This window comes from Ahaetulla prasina, chromosome 5 (assembly GCF_028640845.1).
Source record: "Ahaetulla prasina isolate Xishuangbanna chromosome 5, ASM2864084v1, whole genome shotgun sequence".
Lineage (NCBI taxonomy): Eukaryota > Metazoa > Chordata > Lepidosauria > Squamata > Colubridae > Ahaetulla > Ahaetulla prasina.
In genome coordinates, this window is record NC_080543.1 from 107,537,676 (window position 1) to 107,562,413 (window position 24,738).

Consider the following 24,738-nt stretch of genomic DNA (forward strand, 5'->3'; position numbering starts at 1 on the left):
AAGTCTCTACATTTGGGAACGGAAAGCACTTCCTCTAAAAACCTGGGATGGGGGATGCGATTCGGAAACGGAAGAGGAAGGAAAGCGACTTTTTACAGTCGCGGCGTGGGGATGGCGAGCTGCTGCGGGACAAGGCTCCCAAACGGACAGTTAACTTTTCCTTTAAGAAAAGTTACTAGTCTAACTTAAGTAGTGCGTGAAAAGACTCGGCGGGAGCTTTGGAGCTTGCTTGGTTCGACGCGCCGCACTAGGACCTGCGTCTAATTTGCCAGAGTCGGCAATGATGCGGAAAAGCGTCCCACGCCACGTTCAATTCTCCTTGCAATAAAAAATGATATACTTTCCCTGAGTTTTTAGCCTAGAGAGGGTGAGAGTGAGGAGACCCCCTTCTACTAGGAACCGCCCCCACTTTCTCACTTGCCCTCAGGTCGTGAGATAAGGAAGGGCCGCCCGGGTCAGCTATTACAAGCATCTGTTAGGAACTGGCCACCCAGCGAGTAACGCGTGTGCTTCTCATTAAATATCTTCCCGAGCAATATCATCCAGTCTTTCTTTCCAGGTAAAACCCACCGGATCCAAGGGACTCTATTCCCTAGCAAGCGTGTTTAGGATTCCAAAGGTCGAGAATAGATAACCCTATTCCGTGATTCTTTTCACCGTTGTGCCATTCCATCTTCCTGTTAGGTTGGGTGCTTAAGGAGGAAAGGATCTTACTTTCTCAAAAAGAAACTGTTTCACGCAAGTGCCCAGGTCAATCACAACGGCAGACCAGAGTTACAGGATTGCAGCTGCACGCAGGTACCTCGAACCGAAGTCCCTGTTCGCCGTCTTGCCCAGCACAACGACATGATACGGAAATGCTCTCGATTTCGAGCGCCTTAATCCAAATTGCTCTCCCCGATCCATTGCTTTGTCGAGGGTATGTGTGTGCGCGTGTGTGTGTCTCCAAACAGTCGATGCTTCAAGGCTGGAAGGACAGGTGAGGATTGTAACTGGCCTGTGGGAGTGGTCATCTGGTTTGGGACAATATGGACGGTAGCGAAAACTTCTTGGTCAGATTGGGTGGAAAACTGCCGTGGAACGACAGACAGGGAGTCCACGCTGTTTTTGAAGAGGCCTGACTCTGTCAACACGCGTTTTGTACGCCTTGAGGATGTGAGACTCGCATCTTGTACATTCCACCCTAGACCAGGCAACCCAAGGGCTGAGAAGTTCACCCTGTGAGCCAGACTGTCATTTTTGTTAACTCGGGCGAAGCAGCAAATGAGGGCACTTGTTCCCTCCCAACCATTATCATCATCGTCATAATCATCATAATCATCCCTGTTATTATCTCCATCACCACCATGGTCGCTGATCGTTAGTGGACCAAAGAAAGCGTCTGGTCTGCGCAAGATAGTAGTAACTAGATAGACGTTATTCCGCAACCCTGCAGTGGGAAGCAGTAGCTCGCTTCTGAATACAGTAAAGCAGGGAACGAACCTTATTATGAAGCAACTGCTATGCAAAACCAGGCCTGTCTGGCCGGAATTTCCTCTTCGAAATTGTACAGGGAGACACATTCATGTTTTACTACTGTGGGCCATTCAAAACTTAACAGAGGAAATAGGTAGAAATTAATTCATGATTTCGGTGTAGAAGGGGTATTTACTTTCATTCTGAGACACCTGTTCTTCCATTTATTTCGCCAAATATAGTATATTCCCCAAACTAATTACTGTAATGAGTCTCTTTGCTTTCTCCTTTCTAGTTTGTTTATTTGTTTTGTTTACCTCCCTTTCCCTCCTTTCTATTTCAGTCCACGGCACGTTTCGTAAATCAGCTCTCTAGAGTTCGTGTTTTTGTTTGCTTGCTGTTTAAGGCATTTGTTTGACGGTGGCATTATGCAAATATATGATAATGATCTCAAAACCCATTTGCAAGTAGTTGCCTTTAGTGCACACATGTTATTGATATTCGGGAGGTGGGGACGATATTCTAGAATAGAGAAAAATGCCTTCTGGGGAATAATTAAAACGAGAGAGCAATTAACAGCTTTTCTCAAGATCCTTTAAAAAAGCCCTGCCAGCAGAACAGGCACCACATTCTTCAGGCGCGCGTGCGTACACACTCGCTCACTCTATAGCTGTGTTAGTCAACACACTGGGTGAAGTCAGTTGAAGTTGGGTTAGGTTTCATTTTGATTAAAGCCCTTCCCTCCTCCTTTCCCTCCCTTCCATAGCTTGCCATGTTCTGTGAACACACCCGAGCTGGTCGCTTTATGTTCAATGTGCTATGTATGCAAAGTACAAACAAAAATTCAATAATCGGGTTAAGTACGTTGTCAAAATCTACACATGGGAGTCGGCTAGGAGAGCAGAAGAGATCCCTATGAAGAGAACAACTTATTGTGTGGAAAGAACGCTAATTCAGTTACAATTTTTTAGATCATGACTCTAGGATAATTTTCAAGAAATTCGTATCATTCCTCTCAAATAAAGGAGTTTGGAAGAGATTGATTTTCTCTTTCTTCCTTAAGTACCTGTTAGTAAATTTAATGTCCTCACCCCCATCCCTTCTTCCACAGGAAATAGAATCCCGTACCTCTCATACGGCACGCACACTTTGTCCCAATGAAACCAGTAAATTAAGTAGCTGTCCCAGCCCATTTCTATACTAGTGATTTTATTGCGACGCCCAGCCGTTGCTATGGTGATCTCTCTACCACTAATGAAGACAAGCTTTCCATTGCTATAGGAGATGTTATAAATCCCTCGTGTGGATTTTGAGCTTCATGGATTGTTTGGTTCTTGATTCTACCCCCTTTTTGCGCCACCTTCCATTCAAAGTATTTTCTGCTACTGAAAATGTAAGGCTTATTTATCGTATTTAGAGCCCTGCAGTGTTAATTCAGCAAATTTCTGCAGTGTATTTGGAGGAAAAAGGAGGGTAAACCATTAATCAATGGAACACTTGCCTCCCAGAGTTGTGGGTGCTCCGTCACTGGAGGTTTTCAAAAATAGACTGGACAACCATTTGGCCAAGATCTTGCCTTGAGCAGGATTGAACTAGAAGACTTCTGGCGGTCCTTCCAGCCCTTTGATTTTATGTTCTAAAAGGGTTAAGTTTCACTTGATCTTCTGTCACTGAGTTAAAAACGGGTTAAATGCATTACTATAAGGCCTTTGGGCTTTTTTTACTCCTCAGGATAGAACAAATGTGGGGTATTCAAGTGGGTCCCTCAGCGAGATCCAAAAGCTGTTTCAAATCAATGGCTGATGTATCCAAGTAATAATCACTATGCCAAGCAAATAGATTTCCTCGGCTAAAAACTGCTGCTTCCTATGCTTTGTCTCAGTTCTGAATCAATTAAGCCGAAACAACCCTCTTTTCCTTTTCTTCCTCTCATACAAAGGAACGTGTCTCCACCTCCATTCCAAACACACACAAGCATACTGACCGAGATTCTAATTTGTACAGTTGTGATGGTTATGGTGTTGTTATCTGGCACGATCTTGCAGGTTAGATGCCAGTGGCAGAGAGCTGCAGAGATTTGTCAGAGCAAAGCCGAGCTGGAATGCACGCAGCGACCCCAAGAAATCGCACTTAGAATTACAATCCTATGCACATCCTGTTCGAAGTAAGCAGCACCTCGAGTTAAAACGGGGTTTGCTGTTCCGTGGCACTATATTGAATCTATTGGATCACACCCCGAAAGAACTAATGCTGGATGACTGTGAGCAAAAATCTCCCTCCTTACTTCAACAAGTTTACCTACTACCGAATTTTTGAAATAGATTTGGAAGGGGTATGATATGTTTATTTACATGGGAGGAAACTCAAAAAGGTTTTCTCTTGAGTAGGTGTTTAAGAATCAGTTGTGAAGCTTTAGTTACATACCCATGTGTCTGCAAGTTAAGTCCAGTACATATATTATTAAAAAAATACTTCCAAATAAACACAAATCAAACTATGCTGTACATGTTCTACTTTTGTTTTCTCAACCCCTTGGGGAGAGGGATACATGGCCTAGCACATACAAACAATATCCATGTGATGATGTGGTATATATTTAGAGGTATCACCAGCAACTATTTTTAACATATGGAGTGAAAATACCAATTCTGTTATGCTCTCCCTGCTCTTATCTCTAATCTGTTTTCTTGATCAGAAAATGATCAGAAATTTGAGATGCTTATTGGGCTGCAGAAAAGGTTTTTAAAAAATGACATACAGAAACCCATTTCAGATTTGAATACATTAAGTGAGATTGAGATTTCTGTATTCTCAAAAATGAGGGTCTGGACTTGAAATTTTTTCCTAAATATGGTTTATAAACATGATGGCTGCCATTTTTGGTAATATTGCTTTACAATGAAGCTAATTTTATTGTACTTAATTCTGAACCAGCTGATACAAAAAAAAAATACCTTGAAGCTTTCTACAATATTTTAAAATAGGTGTGTGTGGCTGCTCAAAAATAAATGTATAGAATTCAGTGAGACTTACCCATAGTTCACTGAGATTGCAGCCAAAAAGTTAAATTCATGCTGCATCCTCTCAGATTAGCAGCCAATATATTTTCCCCCAATTAAAAGGAATATTATAACAGTGAAAACATAACTGGGTTGTTAAATATACAGGATTACAGAATAAATGCCATCTGGTTCTCTCTATATAGAAAATATATATGGATATATTTATATCATTTATCTAGCACCTCAATCCAAACCAGCTTTAGGCAATTAGAGATCAATTTACCCAACTGAAATTAAACTGTCACAATCAAAGGGATACAGGAAAGACATCAACATTTGTAATGGCTGCCTTCTCTGTATCCCAGATTTATTCTGCCTCTAATATTGACTCATTTTGTGTGTATTTCAGTATGTGCACTTTACTTTTAGAAGAGCAAATGGTGTCAAAATTAAATGGTTGTCTCTAGTGATGATAGAGGTGCTTTTTTTTTTTCCCCAGTCCCTTATTTTTTCAGCAACCGACTGAAAGAAGCTTTTTTGAGATAAATCAAGCAGTTGACGTCTTCCCTAAATATAAGCAATATGGTTCCCGGATGCTCCCCTTCCTTATGAATGGCAGCAGGAAGGATCTGACCCCAGCTGTAGCAAAGGAGAGAAAGGCACCCCCAAGCTGCCACTTGTTCTGCATTCCCAGAACAAGGCCAGCTGGCCAGCCCCACAGCTGGAGAGAGGCTGCAAAAAGCAGGGCAAGACATGCCAAGGGAAACTTGCATCTCTTTCATTGTACATGCTTCTATAAGAGGATCTGTTTTTTTTGTAAACAAACAAGCAAACAAGATTTAGTCATTTGGGTTCATTGCACTTCTACTCAAAGTGATGCATTTCATCAAAGTTATGCATTTTCCTCTATTGACATTTTGACACAGGGACACACAGAGCTTAGGTGGATTTTAAGCAGCTCAGTACCTGGGCATCTGGAACCCTTCTCTGATCCTCTTCTCTTCCCCAAAAGCCTTGTGCTCCAAAGGGCCAGTCTCTAGCCAAGGGTGAAGGATAAGTGTTAATAGGATTGAAGGGGGAAGGTGAAGATGGCTTCTTCTTTGACCTCTTTGGCTATTGTGCGCACATGTTGTTTTTAGCACAGTCTTTCAAAAGTTATATATATCTTTGGCTGAGATTGTCATGATATGTAAGAGATTCTGCCTCGGCTTTCTGTCAGGATGCTGACAACAACAACAAAAAAAGAAGGGAGAGGATCACATTGGTTCCGATGGAGGCCACTCCAAAGTGTAGATTACAGAAGGACGCTGCCCTCTACAGACCCCTTTCTCTTCTGGTCTTCAAAGGTCAGAGGTTGAAGGGCCTAGAAATGGTTGATCTTGAGTTTGGGAACCTCCTGTTGATGAGCCTGTTGAATTTGTAAGCGCCTGTGATACCGATAATAATCCTAAACAAGCAGATCTGAAGAAATTGTGGGGGGAAGGGGGGAGACCCTCCTCCACCAATTCATAGTAATTTGGGATGACTTTACAGACTGAATTTATAACCTAAAAATGGAATGTTACCAGGAAATCTTACTCGTCCTCTCTTTTCCCTTTCTCAAAATTCTGCTCCCACCACTATTTAAAACAAACGCACTGCACAAATCATGCAAACTCTAAACATTTTTATTTGGAAACAAATCTAATCAACCTGAGTAATAAACAAATCCAGCATGGGCACTCAACATGTTATCTGACAGATTCAGATCTTAAGAATGGAAAACATTTTTTAAAAAGTTTGGGTTTCAAACAAACCAGCCTAATAACAATAGACAGGCCCTGTTAATCTGAGGCACAGTCAATGGGGGCGGGGAGGAGCCCCCAAATAACATGGAATTAATTCTCAAGCAAGCAGCATCCTGTTTTCAGATGCTTTATCTTTGGCTGGGTTGTGCCTACTGGAAAAGATTTAAAAGTACATTCCTCACACTTAGAATATATTTCTAAATCAGGCTGCAGGTTTCCATTTGTCTAGCCTTGAGTAAATTCAGGGAAAACCGGGAGGCCTAAGAAGCATAGGAAGAAGCAGGTTTGGGAAGAATCGAAAATTGGAGTTCTCCTTGAGAAAAGGTTTACAGCAAAGTAGAAGTTGGATTCTCCACACTTCGAATATACTTTTTTTCTGTAGTTATCTACACCCAGGAGCCGATCCTCTGGCCCAAGGAAATCTGTTCCCGCATCAAAGGAAAGCAGCAGCTTCTGCAGAGACCCTCCAAGAGGCAAAAGGATCTCATGGGGTTCCCCTTCCTGTGATTCCAGACGTCAATTTCAAGGAGCAGGAATCTCAAAGTGGGCGGTTATGGGAAATAGTAAGACCACAAAATATAGCAAATCCTGCCACCTTCTCAGTCTGGAAAAGAAAAAGGCAGAAAGGGGAAAATAATTAAACTTACAAGTCAGGGACGTGTTTCCCCAAGAGTTCCTCCTGAGAAGCCTCCCAGGCTGTGCAGACCAGACCTTCATGAAATGCCTCGGACCTCATTTCCCAAGGAACTTTGCCAGCCGGCTGCTTTCTCTCCTGGTAAAAGCGGCGCTGTGAAGGCTGCACTTCGGCCAATGGCCCGTGAAAGAGACCGCAGGCTTGTTTCTAGGAGCTTCTCCCCCCCCCTTTCCTAGTCACCCCCGTGACATGTGGGGGGGGAAGAGAACGAGAAGGTTCTGCGGTTTGGAGATAAATAAAGCGGGAGGGGGAGCAGCAGAAAGAAGGTCGGCGGTCAAGCTTTGAACTCTCTGCAGAGGAAGAGGAGAAACGAAGTTTGGAAGAAAAGCGCAGAGTTTGAGCCCTACGGAGTTTCCTGCTGGAAGGAACTATTTTATCCAGACACCCAACCGTCCTGGACAATCAAGAGGGAGGAGGCCGCTATGAGGAAAGGAAGGAAGGAAGGAAGGAAGGAAGGAAGGAAGGAAGGAAGGAAGGAAGGAAGGAAGGAAGGAAGGAAGGAAGGCCACCTTCAAAACCATTGTGGGCGCACTCCCTTCCCTTCTTTGGACAAAACAGAGGAAGCAAGATGCCGTTTTCCCATTACCTTCCCTAACACTGGGTGGAACTGATCCTCGAGCGGACGAGTTCAGGCCGCGTCGACCGCTGTAAAATTGCGCCGCGGTCAAGTTCGCCGAATATCGGGAGCTTGGAAGCAGCCGAGACCGGCTTCTCCCCTGACGACGCCGCCACCTCTGGCCCGGCTTTTTTGCCCGCTGCCCAAGCTCCCGATTCCAAAAAGGGACGAAAGGCAAGCCTCCGCAATACAGGCTGGCCAGATCAATAAACGAGAGGGCGCGTCTCTTGGGGTTGCCCTCTCCGCCCTCCTCCTCCTCCTCCTCCTCCTCCTCCTCCTCCGCCTCCTCCCGCCAGCCGGTCAGAGAAGCGAAGGCGCTGGGCAGCTACTCTGGCCCGGGGACGCGGTAAAAGCCAGTGAAAGATCGGGGTGCTCGCTTCGCCCTCCCGAGGTTGGGAAGCAGTGAGGGGCAGCGCTTAGTCTTTAAAGCCCTTTTCGGCTGTCAAAGAAAACAGCCTCGGCTCAGGGCGAAGAACCAATCTCTGCCCGGGTTTACTTCTGGGTAGCTGGGGATAAAACACTTCATTTCATAATTATTTTCTGCGTGTGTTTGTGTGTGTGTGTACGTGCTGCCCCCCCCCAAAATAAAGTATAAATAAAACAAAAGGATTTGTCCAAAAGTACTGTTAAATCTTGTATGAGGTCCCGTCTACCCGCCTATACAATATATTTTAAGTATTTACTGCCTAACTAATCTTCCTTCCAAAATCTATTTTAAAAAAAGCCCATGCTAAAAAATATTAATAATAATAAACTGAGTTTCATGTTTAATGAATGAAATAATAATAATAATAATAATAATAATAATAATAATAATAATAATAATAATAATAATAATAATAATAATAATAATAATTTGAACATAAGAATTGTAGAATTCTGCAACTGTAGAATTGTAGCTTCATAAAATAAATAGAATTTCAAAGGAAGAACTCTTTCCGGATTTTCTAGAGCCGCACAAGCGGGTTATTTGTTTTGTTAAATGGAAGAAAGAAGATGGCGCCATTACTTCTTGTTACTGTTTGTTGTTATTTCAGGATTGTTATTTTGTGCGGTCAATTTGCACAAAATAACCCAATCCAGTTACGTTCCTAGTAGAAGCGAACATTGGCAATTTTCACAGGATGTTTTTGATCGATTTCAACTCTCAAGAACCGACAGCCGGTTCTGACCCCGTTCGTCCCCTCTCGCTCCTTCAAACGCGCGAGCGCGCGCACCGATCTCTCAGCGCCAGGTTGCAGGGCCTGCCTGTCCTGTCTCCTGTCCTTGCCCTCCCCGACGTGCGGCCAGCTGCCTTGCCCCCTCCTGGCCACCCCAACCGGCCCTCTCTCTTCCTTGACACAAGGCGCAGACATCTCTATTTGCACCCGCGTCTTCCGCACAGCCGATCTCCTGGGAAGGGAGGGGAGGGGAGGAGGTTTAGGAACCCCCGTCGATTTCGGCCAAGCCGTAGGGCATCTTCCGAAGGAACTACCGCCGAGCCATTTCCTAATAGCGGGTCTTCCTTCTTAGTCAGCCGCTTTCCCAGCTTCCTGCCACCACCACCCCTTGAAAGTCCAGGGTGACGGGGTCCCTCTCTTCTCCGGGGAGATTGAAGAACCCGGGGAGGTTCTGCTGTTTTGCTCCCTTCTCCGCACCCCAAGCTGTGCCCGGCGCTCGCTGCGGTCAGCGGTCTCCGATCCCCTCCTCCCGCTCTGTCCTCTCTGCCCTCTGATCCAAAGGTTGCGTCTTTCTCGCCTTGGCTCGGAGGAAGGAGGTGCCCACCGGGACTCGGAGACCGCTGCCCGCTACCCGGGGCGAAAGAGAGAGCAAGGGAGAGAAAGAGAGAGAGAGAGGAGGCGGATCGGAGCCAGGGACTCGCGAGTGGCGATTAGCCCATCTAGGGGGGGAAGTCTCGGATTGATGGGCCGGAGCGACCAATGAGAAGGGCGCCTGGAGAACGGCCTGGCTGCTGTTAAAGGGGGAGGTGGGAGAGGAGCTGCCAGTCCAGCCTAGGAGCTAGCGGGAGAGGCTGGGAGGAGACGCGGGGGATAAAAACCAGCCACCGCAGCGGCGCCCACCTCAACAAGGAAACGAGGAGGAGAGGCGAAGGGAAGACCAGGGAGGGCGCCCCACCCTCCGCGCGCGCCAAAGAGAGAAAAGAGAGGAGGAAGAGGAGGAGGAGGAGAAAGGATCGCCTCTCCCCGCGTTCCCCCTCGCGGTTGGAGCGTGTTCATGGCGGGCGCTAGCCATGCCTGAGTGGGACCCGCACCCGACCTGAGGGACGCACATTGGGCACTTCCCACCGCCTGCCTTATTGTTCCGGACTGCCTTCTTTTCTCCTTTGCTTTTTTTTTCTTTTCTTCTTCTTTTCTTTCAATCCCCCTCACCGCCCTCCTTCCCTCCCTCCCTCCCTCCCTCCTTCCCCCCGCCCCCTCCCACCCTTCCCAACTTAAAGTGAGCGGTTGGGTGGTTGTGGCGAGAGAAAAAGGCGCCGGTTTCCTTCCTCACTGAGGAAGAAGGCGCGGCGGCGCCTGCAAGTTTGGAGCCGGTCAGGCAAAGCGAATGGCGGGCAGCGGCGAAAGAGAAGGAGGGCAGTGATCCCAAGCAGGGCCGGGCCGGGAGGGGAGGGGAGGGGAGGGGAAGCGGGGGAGCCTCGGAGAGTGGTGGTGGGGGAGGAGGAGGAGGAGGAGAAGTGCGGCTGAGGAGGACGGCGTGTTTGTTTTCGGAAAGCGTGTGGCGTGTGAGGGAAAAGCCGCCACTCTCGCTCGCCCGCGCGTGCGCGCGCGCACTTCTTTGCCTCCCTGTGTACGTGCGTGCGCGCGAACGAGCGCGCGCGGCTCTCACTATATAGCTGCTCGTCTGTGTGTGCGAGAGGCTGTTGGTGTGACTGTGGCGCTGACATCTCTTCGCCGGGGGTTTGTGTGCCTTGTGTTTTTATTTTCCCAGGGAAAAGCGAGACCCCCCCTCCCTCTCCCCCCCCGCTCTCTCTCTCTCTTTCTCTCTCGCCCCCTCTCTCTCCCCGGACTGCTCTTTGCCTTCGTCCCTTCAGGACTGCCCTTCCCGCCTGCCGGCCGGCTGGCCCAACCCCGCCTCAGCCGTTTAATACCCTTCGGGTGGCCGCCTGCGCTTGGACTCGCTTCGGCAGCGCCGTTCGGTCTTTCTTTCGCTCCGCCGGCGGCGACAGCTCAGAGCCCCGGACCTTGGAGGGGGGTTCGAGCGGCATGCTGCTGGATGCGGGGCCGCAGTTCCCCGCGCTGGGAGTGGGCACGTTCGCCCGGCACCCGCCCCCGTCGGCGGCGGAGATGCAAGAGCGCGAACTGAGCCTGCAGAACAGCTTCGTGGACTCGGCGGCGGCGGCGGCGGCGGCTCACCTGGGGGCCTTCAAGCTCAACGCGGCGGCGGCGGCGGCGGCGGCTCACGAGCTCTCCCCGGGGCAAGGCTCGGCTTTCAGCTCGCAGGCACCGGCTTACCCGCACGCCGCCCATGTCGGCTCCTACTCCGGGCCGCCTTTCAACTCCCCGCGGGACTTCTTGTTTCGGAGCCGAGGCTTCGGGGAGCCGGCGGCGGGCGGCGGCGGGCAGCACGGGCTCTTTGGGGCGGCGGCAGCGGCGGCCACCGGCAGCCTACACCACCCGCACGCGGAGGCGCAGAGCCACCTGCTCTTCCCGGGCATCGGAGATCAGCATGGCGCTCCCGGTTCCCCCAACGTACTCAACGGGCAGATGCGCTTGGGCTTACCCGGAGAAGTCTTCGGTCGGTCGGATCAGTACCGGCAGGTGTCCAGCCCCCGAACTGATCCTTATTCGGCGGCCCAGCTGCACGGCCAATACGGCCCCATGAATATGAACATGGGCATGAACATGGCGGCACACCACGCTCACCACCCGCACGCCCACCCGCACGCCCACCACCATCACCACCATCACCACCACCACCCCGGGGCCTTCTTCCGCTACATGCGCCAGCAATGCATCAAGCAGGAGCTGATCTGCAAGTGGATCGACCCGGAGCAGCTCAGCAGCCCCAAAAAGAGTTGCAATAAAACTTTCAGCACCATGCACGAGCTGGTCACCCACGTCTCCGTCGAGCACGTCGGGGGCCCCGAGCAGAGCAACCACATCTGCTTCTGGGAGGAGTGTCCGCGCGAAGGGAAGCCCTTCAAGGCCAAGTACAAGCTGGTCAACCACATCCGCGTGCACACGGGCGAAAAGCCTTTCCCATGCCCCTTCCCGGGATGCGGCAAGGTCTTCGCCCGCTCCGAGAACCTCAAGATCCATAAAAGGACGCACACAGGTCAGTCGGAACGGACGAGGAAGAAAGCGGGGAGGGGCGGCGGATGGATAGTGGCCGCGGGAAGGGCAGATCGGTTAAAAAAATGTTTCCGCTCAAACTCAAATAGAAAGGTTTACTTTCTTCCTTCGCCTCGCTCCTCAGTCTGCACGGACCACGGCTCGTAAACCCTTTAGTTTATTTTAATCCCTGTGTTTTTCTTTAAATAGTACGGAGTTTTAATTTTTGGCATATTTTGTAAAAGAATATTTTAAAGGTCCACGCTAGTCTCGCTATTGAATTTTGCACTTCTCTATCGGAGTAAAACCAAACGTGAGTTTAAGATAAATCTAGTTAGGAACCAGGTATTTTCCTTGGAAGATCGAAGCACCGGCCACGCTAGAGCTGGAAATGCGGGTGGGGCGTAAGGCGGCAAAAGCGAGCTGTACCCCTTGGTCCTTTCTGAGCTTAACAACAAAGGGAAACTCGGAGATTTCGAGGATTACTTGCACAGTAAATATACAATTCCGTGGACGCTGACTTAGATATCCTTCCGATTTATTTCTGGATAAATACGTAGAGGTCCGGAAAATTACCGAAATAGGCGCATTAACTGCATTATCCAGGAGAATGAATAAGATACGGCGCTGTAAAAAGGAGCGAAGAGAAGTGAAAGTAGATTTGCTTTTCTTCCCAAATGAGTTCTGTTTTCCAGCAAAGCGTCCCTCCTTTCGCAGAGCGATGCTGGCGCTTTTCATTTTATTTTAAGGGGATAAGAAGCAACACTTTCTCATTTTGAAAATCTCAGTCGCTGCCGCTGAAGGGTTTTTGCATTTTCTTGTTTTTATTATGCAAACAACTGCCGGAAAATGTAACGTTTCAGGCTTAGAATCCTCTGGTTTATAGGGCCAAAACGACCCGCGATTTTGCAGCTAAATCCAAGCGATGAAATTAAAAGACAGTTTCCAACGGTTTTTCTCGCGGTCACATTTGAGCCCAGGCTTTCTTCCCCCCCCCCCGCTTTTCTTTTCCCATCCCTGAAAAAAAGTCAAACATTTGAGCGATTTCCGGACGTCAGTATTAACGAAGGGATCTCTCTGGGCCTTTCTGGTTGTGTTGTTGACATGTTAAGGACGAACCGAAGTGCCAGACAGGTTTTAACGAGGTTTAGCAAACCCGAGGCGTTGATTTGCAGGGAGATGGCCGCGATTTGGCACTGAGCGGTTTGCTTTTAAGGAACAATTTACGTACTAATGGAATTTCTTGTGAAATTGCCCATCTCTCCCACCTCCGATTTAGAGGGAGGGGAGCGGAGGTTGTGGTATTTGAATTCTCACACCTACAGATTACTCGGAAATTTGGCAACAGGGTGAAAAAGGTCGACGAATATTCCAAGAAAAGATTTTGGAGCTGTTTTCTTCCTTAGTCCTTTCTCACATACGCCCCCCCCTCCCCATTGCCACCAACACCCCAGGCTACCAGGATTAACTACCAGGATTAACTTCCAATGTCCTTTCCATTAACGCAAAATAAAATAAAATTAAAATTAAAAATACAGCGCTTTTTCAGATCTTGGGTCGCCGTGCTGGTTAGTTTTATTAAACCTGGATTGACCTGAGAAGCTAATTTTGCTTCTAAGCTGTATCCCAAAATAGAAACAAGGCCGCGTTCTCTTGCTTTCTGCCGGGAATTTAGGATTTGAAACAATGGCCACAGGTTGTCTTTCACACGTGTGATCTCTCTCTGTCTGTTTACGTCTGCCTAGAAAACAAAGTTTACAGCTCCCGGAACTTTCTCAAATTTCCTGATTATCATGTTTTACCTAAGTCCCGCCATACTGCACGGCCTTCTTTTACCCTTCTCAGCACGAGAAAGTATCTGGGATTTACAAATTAAGGTGTTTAGAAAAAAGGTGGCATTTGATCAGTCTTCCTTTAGGCCTGGCCTATTCTGCTTTCTCTGCAGCCGCTCACTCACTCAGCACAGGTCTTTCTGTTCCTGAAAAAGGATCCCTTCAATAAGCTGGCTGCATCCGGCCTCGGTGGGTTGATCTTTTTTGCAGCCATTTACCCCGGCCCCTGTCCTTCTTCCTTGCAGGGGAAAAACCCTTCCAGTGTGAGTTCGAAGGCTGTGACAGGCGCTTTGCCAACAGCAGCGACCGGAAGAAGCACATGCACGTCCACACTTCGGACAAACCCTACTTGTGCAAAATGTGTGACAAATCTTACACTCACCCCAGCTCTCTGCGGAAACACATGAAGGTAACCCGTTGGCGCTGGCCTGGGAAGCGGAGTTGGAGGGACCCGGGAGGCAGAGCAAGTGCGAGAGAGAAAAGAGCAGCCGAGGGATGCCCAAGGAGGCGGCCTGGGCTCGGGGGAAGCCAGAGACCCCTTAAAATGAGGGCTTTCGCCTGGGGCAGAGGGAGCCCTCGAGTTGTATCAGAAACGCCCGCTTTTCTGCGCTACGATTTATGTAACTTTAGTTTGCGCAGGACAGGATTGGGGTTCGCTATATGCTGTCTGGGAGGATGGAAATTAACCACCCCTTTTTAAGGAAGACTTTGGTGGGTACTCACAGCCTTAGCTCTGAAAAGCCTTCTTCCTGTTTTAACGTTCTTATTTATAACGGAGGAAAATAGTATTAATTATTAATATAATAAAGATAGCACCACTTGCATCCACAAAACCATCCATTGTAAAAGGCAGCTCTTAGTTCAGATTACATCCAACCGCGATAATTTATCTCAAACATCTTTGGGAAGGACTTGATAGGTGGATAAAAATGCCAAATCCAGCCCAAACATCTAATAATAATATTTTTTTTGCTTTGCCTTATAGGTTCATGAATCTTCCCCGCAAGGCTCCGACTCCTCGCCTGCTGCCAGCTCTGGCTACGAATCCTCCACCCCTCCCGGTTTGGTGTCCCCCAGCACAGAGACCCAAAGTACGGCCGCCTCCAACTTGTCTCCGGCTGCTGCTGCGGCTGCAGCCGCCGCAGCAGCGGTGGCGGCGTCTGCAGTTCATCGGAGCGGTAGCAGCAGCGGCACGGGTGGGTCGGGCGGCGGCGGCGGCGGCGGCGGCGGCGGGAGCCACAGTAGCCTCACCTCCAATTTCAACGAGTGGTACGTCTGAGGACGCCCAGTGCTGCTGCCACTCTTCTTGGATCCCTGGGGACCAAGCAGTCGGAGTCCGTTTTGCAACTCTCTGTTTTGTCTCTCATTCACTCTCTTTTTTCTCCTTTTGCTTGAATTCGAAACATTCCGAAGCAGAGAGAAAGAGAAAGACTGAGAAAGAGAGAGAGAAATGCGGAGAGGGGCTCTTAAAAAAAAAGCGGAATATGGAGGAGCAAAGGGTTCTCCCCACCAGAGACAGCCGCTGCCTCCACACTTGCAAATATTCCGTATGCAGAGATTTGTCCTCCAAGCGCCTTGCGGACAAAAGATCAAAGCTCGTCCATCTCTCCCAGTGTACATAGAAGAATCCAAGGTGGTAATCAACCTTTTCTTATTGTATAGAAATTGGTCCACTTTGTGAGCTATGGATTGCTTTTTCTTTATCATTTCTCACTCAGAACTCTTTCTGCCTCTTGAGCATCCTTTCTCTTCTCTTCTCTTCTCTTCTCTCCTCTCCTCTCCTCTCCTCTCCTCTCCTCTCCTCTCCTCTCCTCTCCTGGTTCCTCCCCATTCTTAAATTTACCAATTTTAAAAGGGGAGAAGAGAAAAACATGAAAGCAAATGGTTTTTTCCCCCTGTAATTGTGGTATTGAATATTGTGTTCCCTTTAAAAGAGGCAACTTTGATTGTAAACTTCATTGAAATATAGATCTGAAAGATTTTTTTAAAAAGTGCCAAAGTCTCTATGTTGTTTTCAAAATGACCCAGATAAATTTCCCCCTTCTCCCAACACTTGTGAATGTATTTTCTGTTAGCTGGGTTTACATGTGATGTTTTAGTGCTTTTTGCTAGTTCCTGTTTGGAAATTTGTGGGGGTGGGGTAGGGAAAATAAACGTAGTGCTGTTAGGGATTTTTTTTCCGTAATAACACCCTTCCTTGTGTAAATACCTATTGCCATATTTATCCATTTGTAATTAAATTATGGTATTAACTTGCTACAGAGGAAACAGTATTTATAAAAAATGTTTCTTAACTATAAATATGTACAATTGTGAGCATAAACTGTTTCAGAATTTTTTTATTTGGAGGTTTATGTGGTTTCATCATTTCTTGTGATTTTTTTGAGAGTAATGCATACAGAAATATAATAAAATGTGTTGAAACTGCAGTCCATGATATTTTTAATCCACATATATATTTATCCTCATCCCAATAAATTAAAAGTGTTCATACTTGGTTAGAATGAAACTATTAAGTTGAGTTTTAAAAGCAATTAAAATCAACCATAATTGTAGAAATTATACAAAAGAAATACTGTTAGTTTCTTTTTTAATAGTAAAACTCATTTTACATTTCAAAAGCTCAAATAGTATAACCCCTCTCCAGAATTGCAGGCTGAACTTGCATATGTACATTTACTTGAGAGTAAGTTAGAATGAACACAGAGTCCTACTACTCAAAAAACACACATAGGATTGCCTTGCACAAAACTTGGAGAAAGGCCCCTGGGGTTACGTTATGCAGTCTGAATGCCAGTTCAGCAGAAGACTTAACATGGGTTTCATTTTTCACCCTTCGGAAATAAAGAGGAGCCTTAAATGAACAGAAGTTTGAAGAATGACTTGTACCTTTTAACTGAAATACTTTATTTGTTTCAGTTTTATACTTCTCTGGGCCTAATGAGATCTGAACTACTACTCTCTTGGTTTATATTCATGCATTTATTCTCTCTAAGAATACACCTAACTTTTTGAAGTGGTGGCTTTTCTCTGTTGCTTTTTCTCTGTTTACATGGTAATTAATGTTTAATGAAGCTAACCAGTTGGGCTGTTGGTTTATTTTTAAAGGAGGCTCATACATTCTTGCTATATCTCAGTAAAATCAAGGACTTCTTACATAATTCCAATAATAATTTCGTTTTCTCTTATTATTTTTATTTTAAATTATCTGATGACTGAAAGTCAATATTTATTCTCGCTGGGGATATTAAGTGCATGCAATTTACTGCAGGAGCACGTGTTTAGCTATAAGGGCCAAGAAGAATACTGACAGTGAATTAATATGCTGGAGCACCTATAACCCCCTTCACGTTACCACTATAAAATACAACATCCTGCTCTACCTGAGTGGAAATTTAAAGATGCCTTCTTCCCCCACTTTTTTTTTTAAAAAACATCCTAAATTCACTTCTGCTTACATGCTAGGCTTTGGTGAGGCTGAATACATTTCGTCCTCAGATCTGAACGTGCTATCCTCACTCAGGAAAGCTTTTTTTTTAAAGCCTCTTTCGAAGAATCTTAAGCACAATCGGGCTTGACAGCTTGAAATCTTCGAAAGCCTGGCCTTTCCCCAAAATCTCCCAGTACTGGATCCTGAAAACCACCGTGCAGTTCCTTCCTTTTCCTAAGGCCTGCCGACTCGTGATCCTGTCATACGGCCGCAAGCTCCTCCACGCCACCCAACAACTCGCAAAAAGACGCCGCGTTGTTTCTTTCCGGTCCTCCAGGCCAGGTTGCTCTCAAACAGCGATCTCCGCCGTGGCAAGGAAGAGAAGAGTCCGAGTTGGGATCCTAGGCGGATCAATTTGCTCAGTATAGAAAACCCCACTTACTTCCACTTGAGTCCCGTGCCGGTTTTTTTAAAAAAGGCGGGGCATGATATTTTTATCTGGGTGCTGTGCGGGTCGAGGTAGAAACCCAACTTTCCGCAGTGGAAAGTGGAGGCCGGGGATAATCCTCGCTCTCCTCCCCTTCCCCACACCTCCTGTTCAGTTTGTCACCCTAATTTCATTCTCCCCTTGAGTCAGGGTTTCCATCCGCTCTACTCTCAGGCGCTGGGTCCATTTCTTCTCATTCATTCATTCATTCTCGAGTGTGCAACCCAAAAACAACAACAACATTGAAGCAATCAAACGACTATTAAAACCTCGCGTTCCTCTCTTAATGTTAGGAGCTGGGGGGGGAGCACCGTCCTCCTCTTCCTCCTTTCTTAATTGTATTAAAACCGTAAGCGGAGGATGCGGATCCCGAGGAGAAGCGGCGCCCGGGGGGGGGGGGGAACGGCCTCTGCAGAACCCGGGTGAGCCGGTGCCGGCTGCGTTGAAGCTGAAGGCCGTGGTTGCACCGCGACTGTTTCAGTCAAGCAGGCCTGGGGTTCCCAAAGCCGACCCGGCTTAAGGGAGGGGAAAGTTCCCTCGAGCCCGCATTCCAGCCCCCACCTCCCCACCTCCGCGAAAGGCGGACTGTTTGAGAGTCCTTGTTCGGGGCTGGACGCTTCGGCTGGAAGAGCCTTGGCGGGGATTTACGTGGGCAGAGAGTAGCCCTGTCCCTGCTTCCCTCCAGGGAGCCGTCGGGGTCCGGCGCAGGATGCCGAAGGAGGGATCCCCCTCCCTAAACCCGGTCGCGGTTAGAAGCTCGGTTACCCTGCTCCTGGAGGCGATGAAGAAGCTGCCTGGAGCAAAGGAGAAGAGCTTCTGCTCCGGCGGCGCTCCAAATGCCAAAGCCCTTGTCCCCGTCCCCTCCACCACGGCTTATTGGAAGCCGCCTTTTCCTCCGTTCGCCTCCCCACCAACCCCAGAAGGGAAGGGAGAAATAGGAGTCCCGTCCGCCCCTTCCCGCATTGCCCCATTCATCTGGGGGCAACCCTGAACTTGAACTTGAGCTGACCTTGGCTGCTCTGGCATCCGTTTTCCCGAGGCGGGCAGGGACTGGATTTCGGCCTAGGTATCGAAAGCGAGTGGGGAGATCGCGGAGACCGAGATCTCAGGACAACATTTTTTTCCTACCAGGAATGTCTCGGGAAGAGACCAGGGACGTCTTCAGGGCTGCTGCCGCCTGAATAATGCCGGAGGGAACACCGGCTTAGCGGGTATAATAGAGGCGTTGTAAAGAATAGAGCCCAAATGACCTTCAAGGCAAGGCTTGAAAGACTGGGGTCTCCAACACACACACACAGAACCCATCCCGAGCTTGGGGACTTTTATCCGCAATTGAGCTGGCAAGCTAAAGCCAACGTCTACTCTAAAGCCACCGTCTAAAATGGCCGTGGGATCAACCTTGACTCCTTTGAAACCGCGATCGCCCAGATTAACTCAAGGGAGCTGCCCTGGCAGCTATTCCAGACAAAACTGTCGTGCAGTTCTGGGATCGTGGTGAAATGGCAGCGCAAAGGCTCTCAAGAGGAGCAGAGATCGGGTTGCGCCACTTCGCTTGTAGTCCGGGATGCGTCTTTCACCTGTGTCATGATTTGGCTAAGGACTCTCCCGTTTTGCTATTGTTATTAGTTGTTCTTGCTGCTGCTGCTGTTGTTATTGTTATTATTATTTGATAATAATGGTGGTGATTTGATAATGGTGGCGAAGGTACTTAATTTCCCAGCAGTTAATTCCTATGGATTCTTTAGGGACATGGCCCTATGTTGTACTGATAAAGGAGGAAGCAGTAGCAACAGTATGCAGGTATTTGGTTAGATGTTTCCAAGCAGTAGAGTTTTCCTCTGTGAAAGGAAGTCGAAAACAGATCGTGAGTCATTTAATCAATAGCGTCATATACTTTTATCCAACTTTTGCTGGCTCCTTATATCAGTAATTTAAACCGATTTTGTATTGCTACACGAATAGCCACAGAGGCCGTCACAAATCGCGAGTAAAAAAAAAATAGTCCGAACATTCAGGTATACTCATAACCTTCCTTGAGTTTTGAGTGATGTTTTTCTAGTTTTAATTTCATCGCCCCCTTCTCACCACCACCCCCGCCCCAATCCATCTAGATCAGTCTTTGGAGTTGTGGGTCATCTCTGTGTCGGGGAGGGAGGGAGGGAAATGTGTCACTTTTCCCCAGCTCAAATGGCAGTAGAACTTCTAAAACTAAAAAACAACCTTTAATTGGAGATCAAAGAACAGCCTCTAGAAAGGCCGCTTATTTAACATCAGTGGGTTTGCTTAAAAGAAACTCCTTTTCCTTGCAGATTTATTTGGGTTCGTCCAGATGGAATTCAAGGCAGCCTTTATATCCAAGTGGGCTACAGAAGTGCGGCTGGAGAGGCCCTGCTAAAAGTCTTGTCGTTGGGAGAAGGGCACCAATCAAGCATCCGTTTCAAGGACGCCTGAACGCAAGTCACTTATACCGCCGTCCTCTTCTTAAGCGCACTTGCTTGCAAAGCAGAGCAGCGAAGGCCTGCCGAGGAAACGTGTTTTGGGCCCTTGACCTCTGTTTTCAAGCCAAAATCTTTAAAAGGGGGATGGGATGGTTCTAAGGGCAGGGATGGAGCGAGGGGGGCGGTTTGGGGAGAAAGCGTCTCCGTGGCTCAGCTGTCGGGGTTGCCCAAGCAAAGACAGAGGCGCTTCCCTAGGGCGCGATCCGACCAAGCCTTAAGCCTGTGTAAAGTTTGCGGTGCAAGGGTGGCTTAGCACTTGCGCCCTGACGTCCCTGCTTCGCTTTCTTGGATGGGTATCCCTTTCCGCAGAAAGAGAACGGAGCAGGCCGCCACGAAAGACACCTCTGCTCTTTTGAAAGCTCGGACACCGCGTAATTGTCAATCCCCCGTTGATCGTCTCGACGCAGCCGAAGAGAGTCAGGGGTGTATGTGAAACTTTGAAGAGGGCGAACAGCACCAAGAAGGCGCATCCCCACCTCTGATCCTACGCTACCAGGAAAGAGAAAGGAAGGAAGGAAGGAAGGAAGGAAGGAAGGAAGGAAGGAAGGAAGGAAGGAAGGAAGGAAGGAAGGAAGGGAGAGAGAGAGAGAGAGAGAGAGAGAGAAAACTCAACGAAAATGGTTCAAGTCTGATTGGTAAGCAGGGATCCAGAGATCGATCACATAACATCACCCACCCACCCACCCCACCCCCAGCTAAACTTCTCGTCTTGAAGGCGGCAAGATCTGTTTCCGGGGATATTGGCCTGGAAGCCCCTTGGGCAAATACAAGCTACTCCGGGGTATTCTGCGAAAATGAAGCCCTGCGCAAAAGGCTGGGAGAAACTCCCCGCTTAGATCCTCTTTTCAGTCTTCCAGCCGCCGATGCTCCCAAGGCGGGCGGTTTTTAACCTGTTTCTGGCCGCCGCCTCGAAGTTCTTGACCACAACGGGAAGGTGCCCGGGGAGAGAGACGGAGCTTCTTTGGCTTTGCAAGGTCTCGGTTTTGCAGAACAGGAAAGCGGCGGCGGGAGGCCGGTTGGAAAGGGGGAAGCGGGGTGAAAGGGGTGAAATCTTCGGCTTCCTTGGAAGAAGCTGTCTGAAAGAAAAGGCGGCTTTGCAGAGCAATCCCGTGTAGAGCCGAAGGTTCCGTCCCAAGAGCACCCCCCCCCCGCTTTTCCTCGCAAGCAGCCACAGGGGAAGGGAAGGAGGCTAAAGGGCGAGTGTGTGCGCTTGGCGAGGCTTCAAAGACTTCCGAAGTCTAGGGAGGAAAAGCAATCCGCCGAAACAAGCCTCGCCGGCCCCAGGACATCCTTTGGCGGATCTTTGGCCTGGGAACTGTACGGGACTGGCTGCCATCGGCATTTCTGGGGGCCCCGCAGGCCCTGGGTGAATCTGCAGCAACGGTAGTTTCAATCTGCCAAACTGGTCGACCATGGTGGTAGTAAGCCACGGTCCCTGGAGGCTCATCCAGCCAAAAAATAAATAAAATTTAAAAAATCATTGCTGAGCATATGGACTCAGCTCAAGGTGCTGGTTGAGACAGAGGGGAGGGAGGAAATGTGTCACTTTTCCCCAGCTCAAATGGCAGTAGAACTTCTAAAACTAAAAAACAACCTTTAATTGGAGATCAAAGAACAGCCTCTAGAAAAGCCGCTTATTTAACATCAGTGGGTTTGCTTAAAAGAAACTCCTTTTCCTTGCAGATTTATTTGGGTTCGTCCAGATGGAATTCAAGGCAGCCTTTATATCCAAGTGGGCTACAGAAGTGCGGCTGGAGAGGCCCTGCTAAAAGTCTTGTCGTTGGGAGAAGGGCACCAATCAAGCATCCGTTTCAAGGACGCCTGAACGCAAGTCACTTATACCGCCGTCCTCTTCTTAAGCGCACTTGCTTGCAAAGCAGAGCAGCGAAGGCCTGCCGAGGAAACGTGCTTTGGGCCCTTGACCTCTGTTTTCAAGCCAAAATCTTTAAAAGGGGGATGGGATGGTTCTAAGGGCAGGGATGGAGCGAGGGGGGCGGTTTGGGGAGAAAGCGTCTCCGTGGCTCAGCTGTTTGGCTCGTCGGGGTTGCCCAAGCAAAGACAGAGGCGCTTCCCTAGGGCGCGATCCGACCAAGCCTTAAGCCTATGTAAAGTTTGCGGTGCAAGGATGGCTTAGCACTTGCGCCCTGACGTCCCTGCTTCGCTTTCTTTGGACGGGTATCCCTTTCCGCAGAAAGAGAACGGAGCAGGCCGCCACGAAAGACACCTCTGCTCTTTTGAAAGCTTGGACACCGCGTAATTGTCAATCCCCCGTTGATCGTCTCGACGCAGCCGAAGAGAGTCAGGGGTGTATGTGAAACTTTGAAGAGGGCGAACAGCACCAAGAAGGCGCATCCCCACCTCTGATCCTACGCTACCAGGAAAGAGAAAGGAAGGAAGGAAGGAAGGAAGGAAGGAAGGAAGGAAGGAAGGAAGAGAGAGAGAGAGAGAGAAAAAAAAAAACCTCAACGAAAATGGTTCAAGTCTGATTGGTAAGCAGGGATCCAGAGATCGATCACATAACATCACCCACCCACCCCCACCCCCCAGCTAAACTTCTCGTCTTGAAGGCGGCAAGATCTGTTTCCGGGGATATTGGCCTGGAAGCCCCTTGGGCAAATACAAGCTACTCCGGGGTATTCTGCGAAAATGAAGCCCTGCGCAAAAGGCTGGGAGAAACTCTCCGCTTAGATCCTCTTTTCAATCTTCCAGCCGCCAATGCTCCCAAGGCGGGCGGTTTTTAACCTGTTTCTGGCCGCCGCCTCGAAGTTCTTGACCACAACGGGAAGGTGCCCGGGGAGAGAGACGGAGCTTCTTTGGCTTTGCAAGGTCTCGGTTTTGCAGAACAGGAAAGCGGCGGCGGCGGCGGCGGCGGGAGGCCGGTTTGAAAGGGGGAAGCGGGGTGAAAGGGGTGAAATCTTCGGCTTCCTTGGAAGAAGCTGTCTGAAAGAAAAGGCGGCTTTGCAGAGCAATCCCGTGTAGAGCCGAAGGTTCCGTCCCAAGAGCACCCCCCTCCCCCCCCCGCTTTTCCTCGCAAGCAGCCACAGGGGAAGGGAAGGAGAGAGAGAGAGAGAGAGAGAAAACTCAACGAAAATGGTTCAAGTCTGATTGGTAAGCAGGGATCCAGAGATCGATCACATAACATCACCCACCCCACCCCCAGCTAAACTTCTCCTCTTGAAGGCGGCAAGATCTGTTTCCGGGGATATTGGCCTGGAAGCCCCTTGGGCAAATACAAGCTACTCCGGGGTATTCTGCGAAAATGAAGCCCTGCGCAAAAGGCTGGGAGAAACTCCCCGCTTAGATCCTCTTTTCAGTCTTCCAGCCGCCGATGCTCCCAAGGCGGGCGGTTTTTAACCTGTTTCTGGCCGCCGCCTCGAAGTTCTTGACCACAACGGGAAGGTGCCCGGGGAGAGAGACGGAGCTTCTTTGGCTTTGCAAGGTCTCGGTTTTGCAGAACAGGAAAGCGGCGGCGGGAGGCCGGTTTGAAAAGGGGAAGCGGGGTGAAAGGGGTGAAATCTTCGGCTTCCTTGGAAGAAGCTGTCTGAAAGAAAAGGCGGCTTTGCAGAGCAATCCCGTGTAGAGCCGAAGGTTCCGTCCCAAGAGCACCCCCCTCCCCCCCCGCTTTTCCTCGCAAGCAGCCACAGGGGAAGGGAAGGAGGCTAAAGGGCGAGTGTGTGCGCTTGGCGAGGCTTCAAAGACTTCCGAAGTCTAGGGAGGAAAAGCAATCCGCCGAAACAAGCCTCGCCGGCCCCAGGACATCCTTTGGCGGATCTTTGGCCTGGGAACTGTACGGGACTGGCTGCCATCGGCATTTCTGGGGGGCCCGCAGGCCCTGGGTGAATCTGCAGCAGCGGTAGTTTCAATCTGCCAAACTGGTCGACCATGGTGGTAGTAAGCCATGGTCCCTGGAGGCTCATCCAGCCAAAAATTTTTTTTAAAAAAATCATTGCTGGGCATATGGACTCAGCTCAAGGTGCTGGTTGAGACAGAGGGGAGGGGAGGCGAGAGACAATATACAGTCTCTATAGCGGGTAGGGCGGTGTGTATTTCCATCCATTTACTTGTATTTCATCCCACGCTATAATTATGCGGATTGTCTTTTAAGGTGGGGGGGAGGAGGAATTGCACGCCTCCTGTTTCCGCAGATGCCGGTTATGGTTGGTTCTTCTAACCCTGTAACTTGGAAGTCAGTGGGTTACCCTGAAAGACAGGCGGACATTCCAACTTAGCTTCTGCAAAAGCAAAATTATAAAGTGATCCTTGCGAGGCTAAATCATCAGAACAGACTGACTTGAGATCCTCACGGCGATCGCTACTAATGCTAGAAATTGCTGGTACACAAATCTTTCATCAGCCACGTCCACGAATGATTTATTACGGGCCGTTCAAGCAACTGCTGTGACACAGCTATGAAGAGAACGATCTTTATGGCCACAGCCCTGATTGCATGATGCTCTTGGTCTTCCAAGCAGCTGGTTCTACACTAGGGATTTCTAGCGTCATTGCTGTGCAACGAGAAGCCCCTCTTCCTTCTTATCGTAGCAGTGATTGGCTGGCTTTGACACTAGAAGTAGCTAGTGTAGAAATGTCCAGTGACACCGAAGCAATGATTGCAAGGCCATCCAAGGAACGCTTGAGCCTTTTCTGTAAAGATTACCCAAGTTCA

The 24,738-nt window shown here is 48.8% G+C and overlaps 1 protein-coding gene across 1 annotated transcript; it reads left to right on the plus strand.

The window, feature by feature from the left end:
* The first annotated feature begins 10,590 nt into the window (after positions 1-10,590).
* Positions 10,591-15,988, plus strand: ZIC2 (Zic family member 2). The gene is made up of 3 exons (XM_058185628.1): positions 10,591-11,829; positions 13,903-14,066; positions 14,643-15,988. Exons 1-3 carry the CDS (start codon positions 10,758-10,760, stop codon positions 14,934-14,936), a joined length of 1,530 nt encoding a protein of 509 aa, XP_058041611.1. The 5' UTR covers positions 10,591-10,757; the 3' UTR covers positions 14,937-15,988.
* The last annotated feature ends 8,750 nt before the right edge of the window (positions 15,989-24,738 follow it).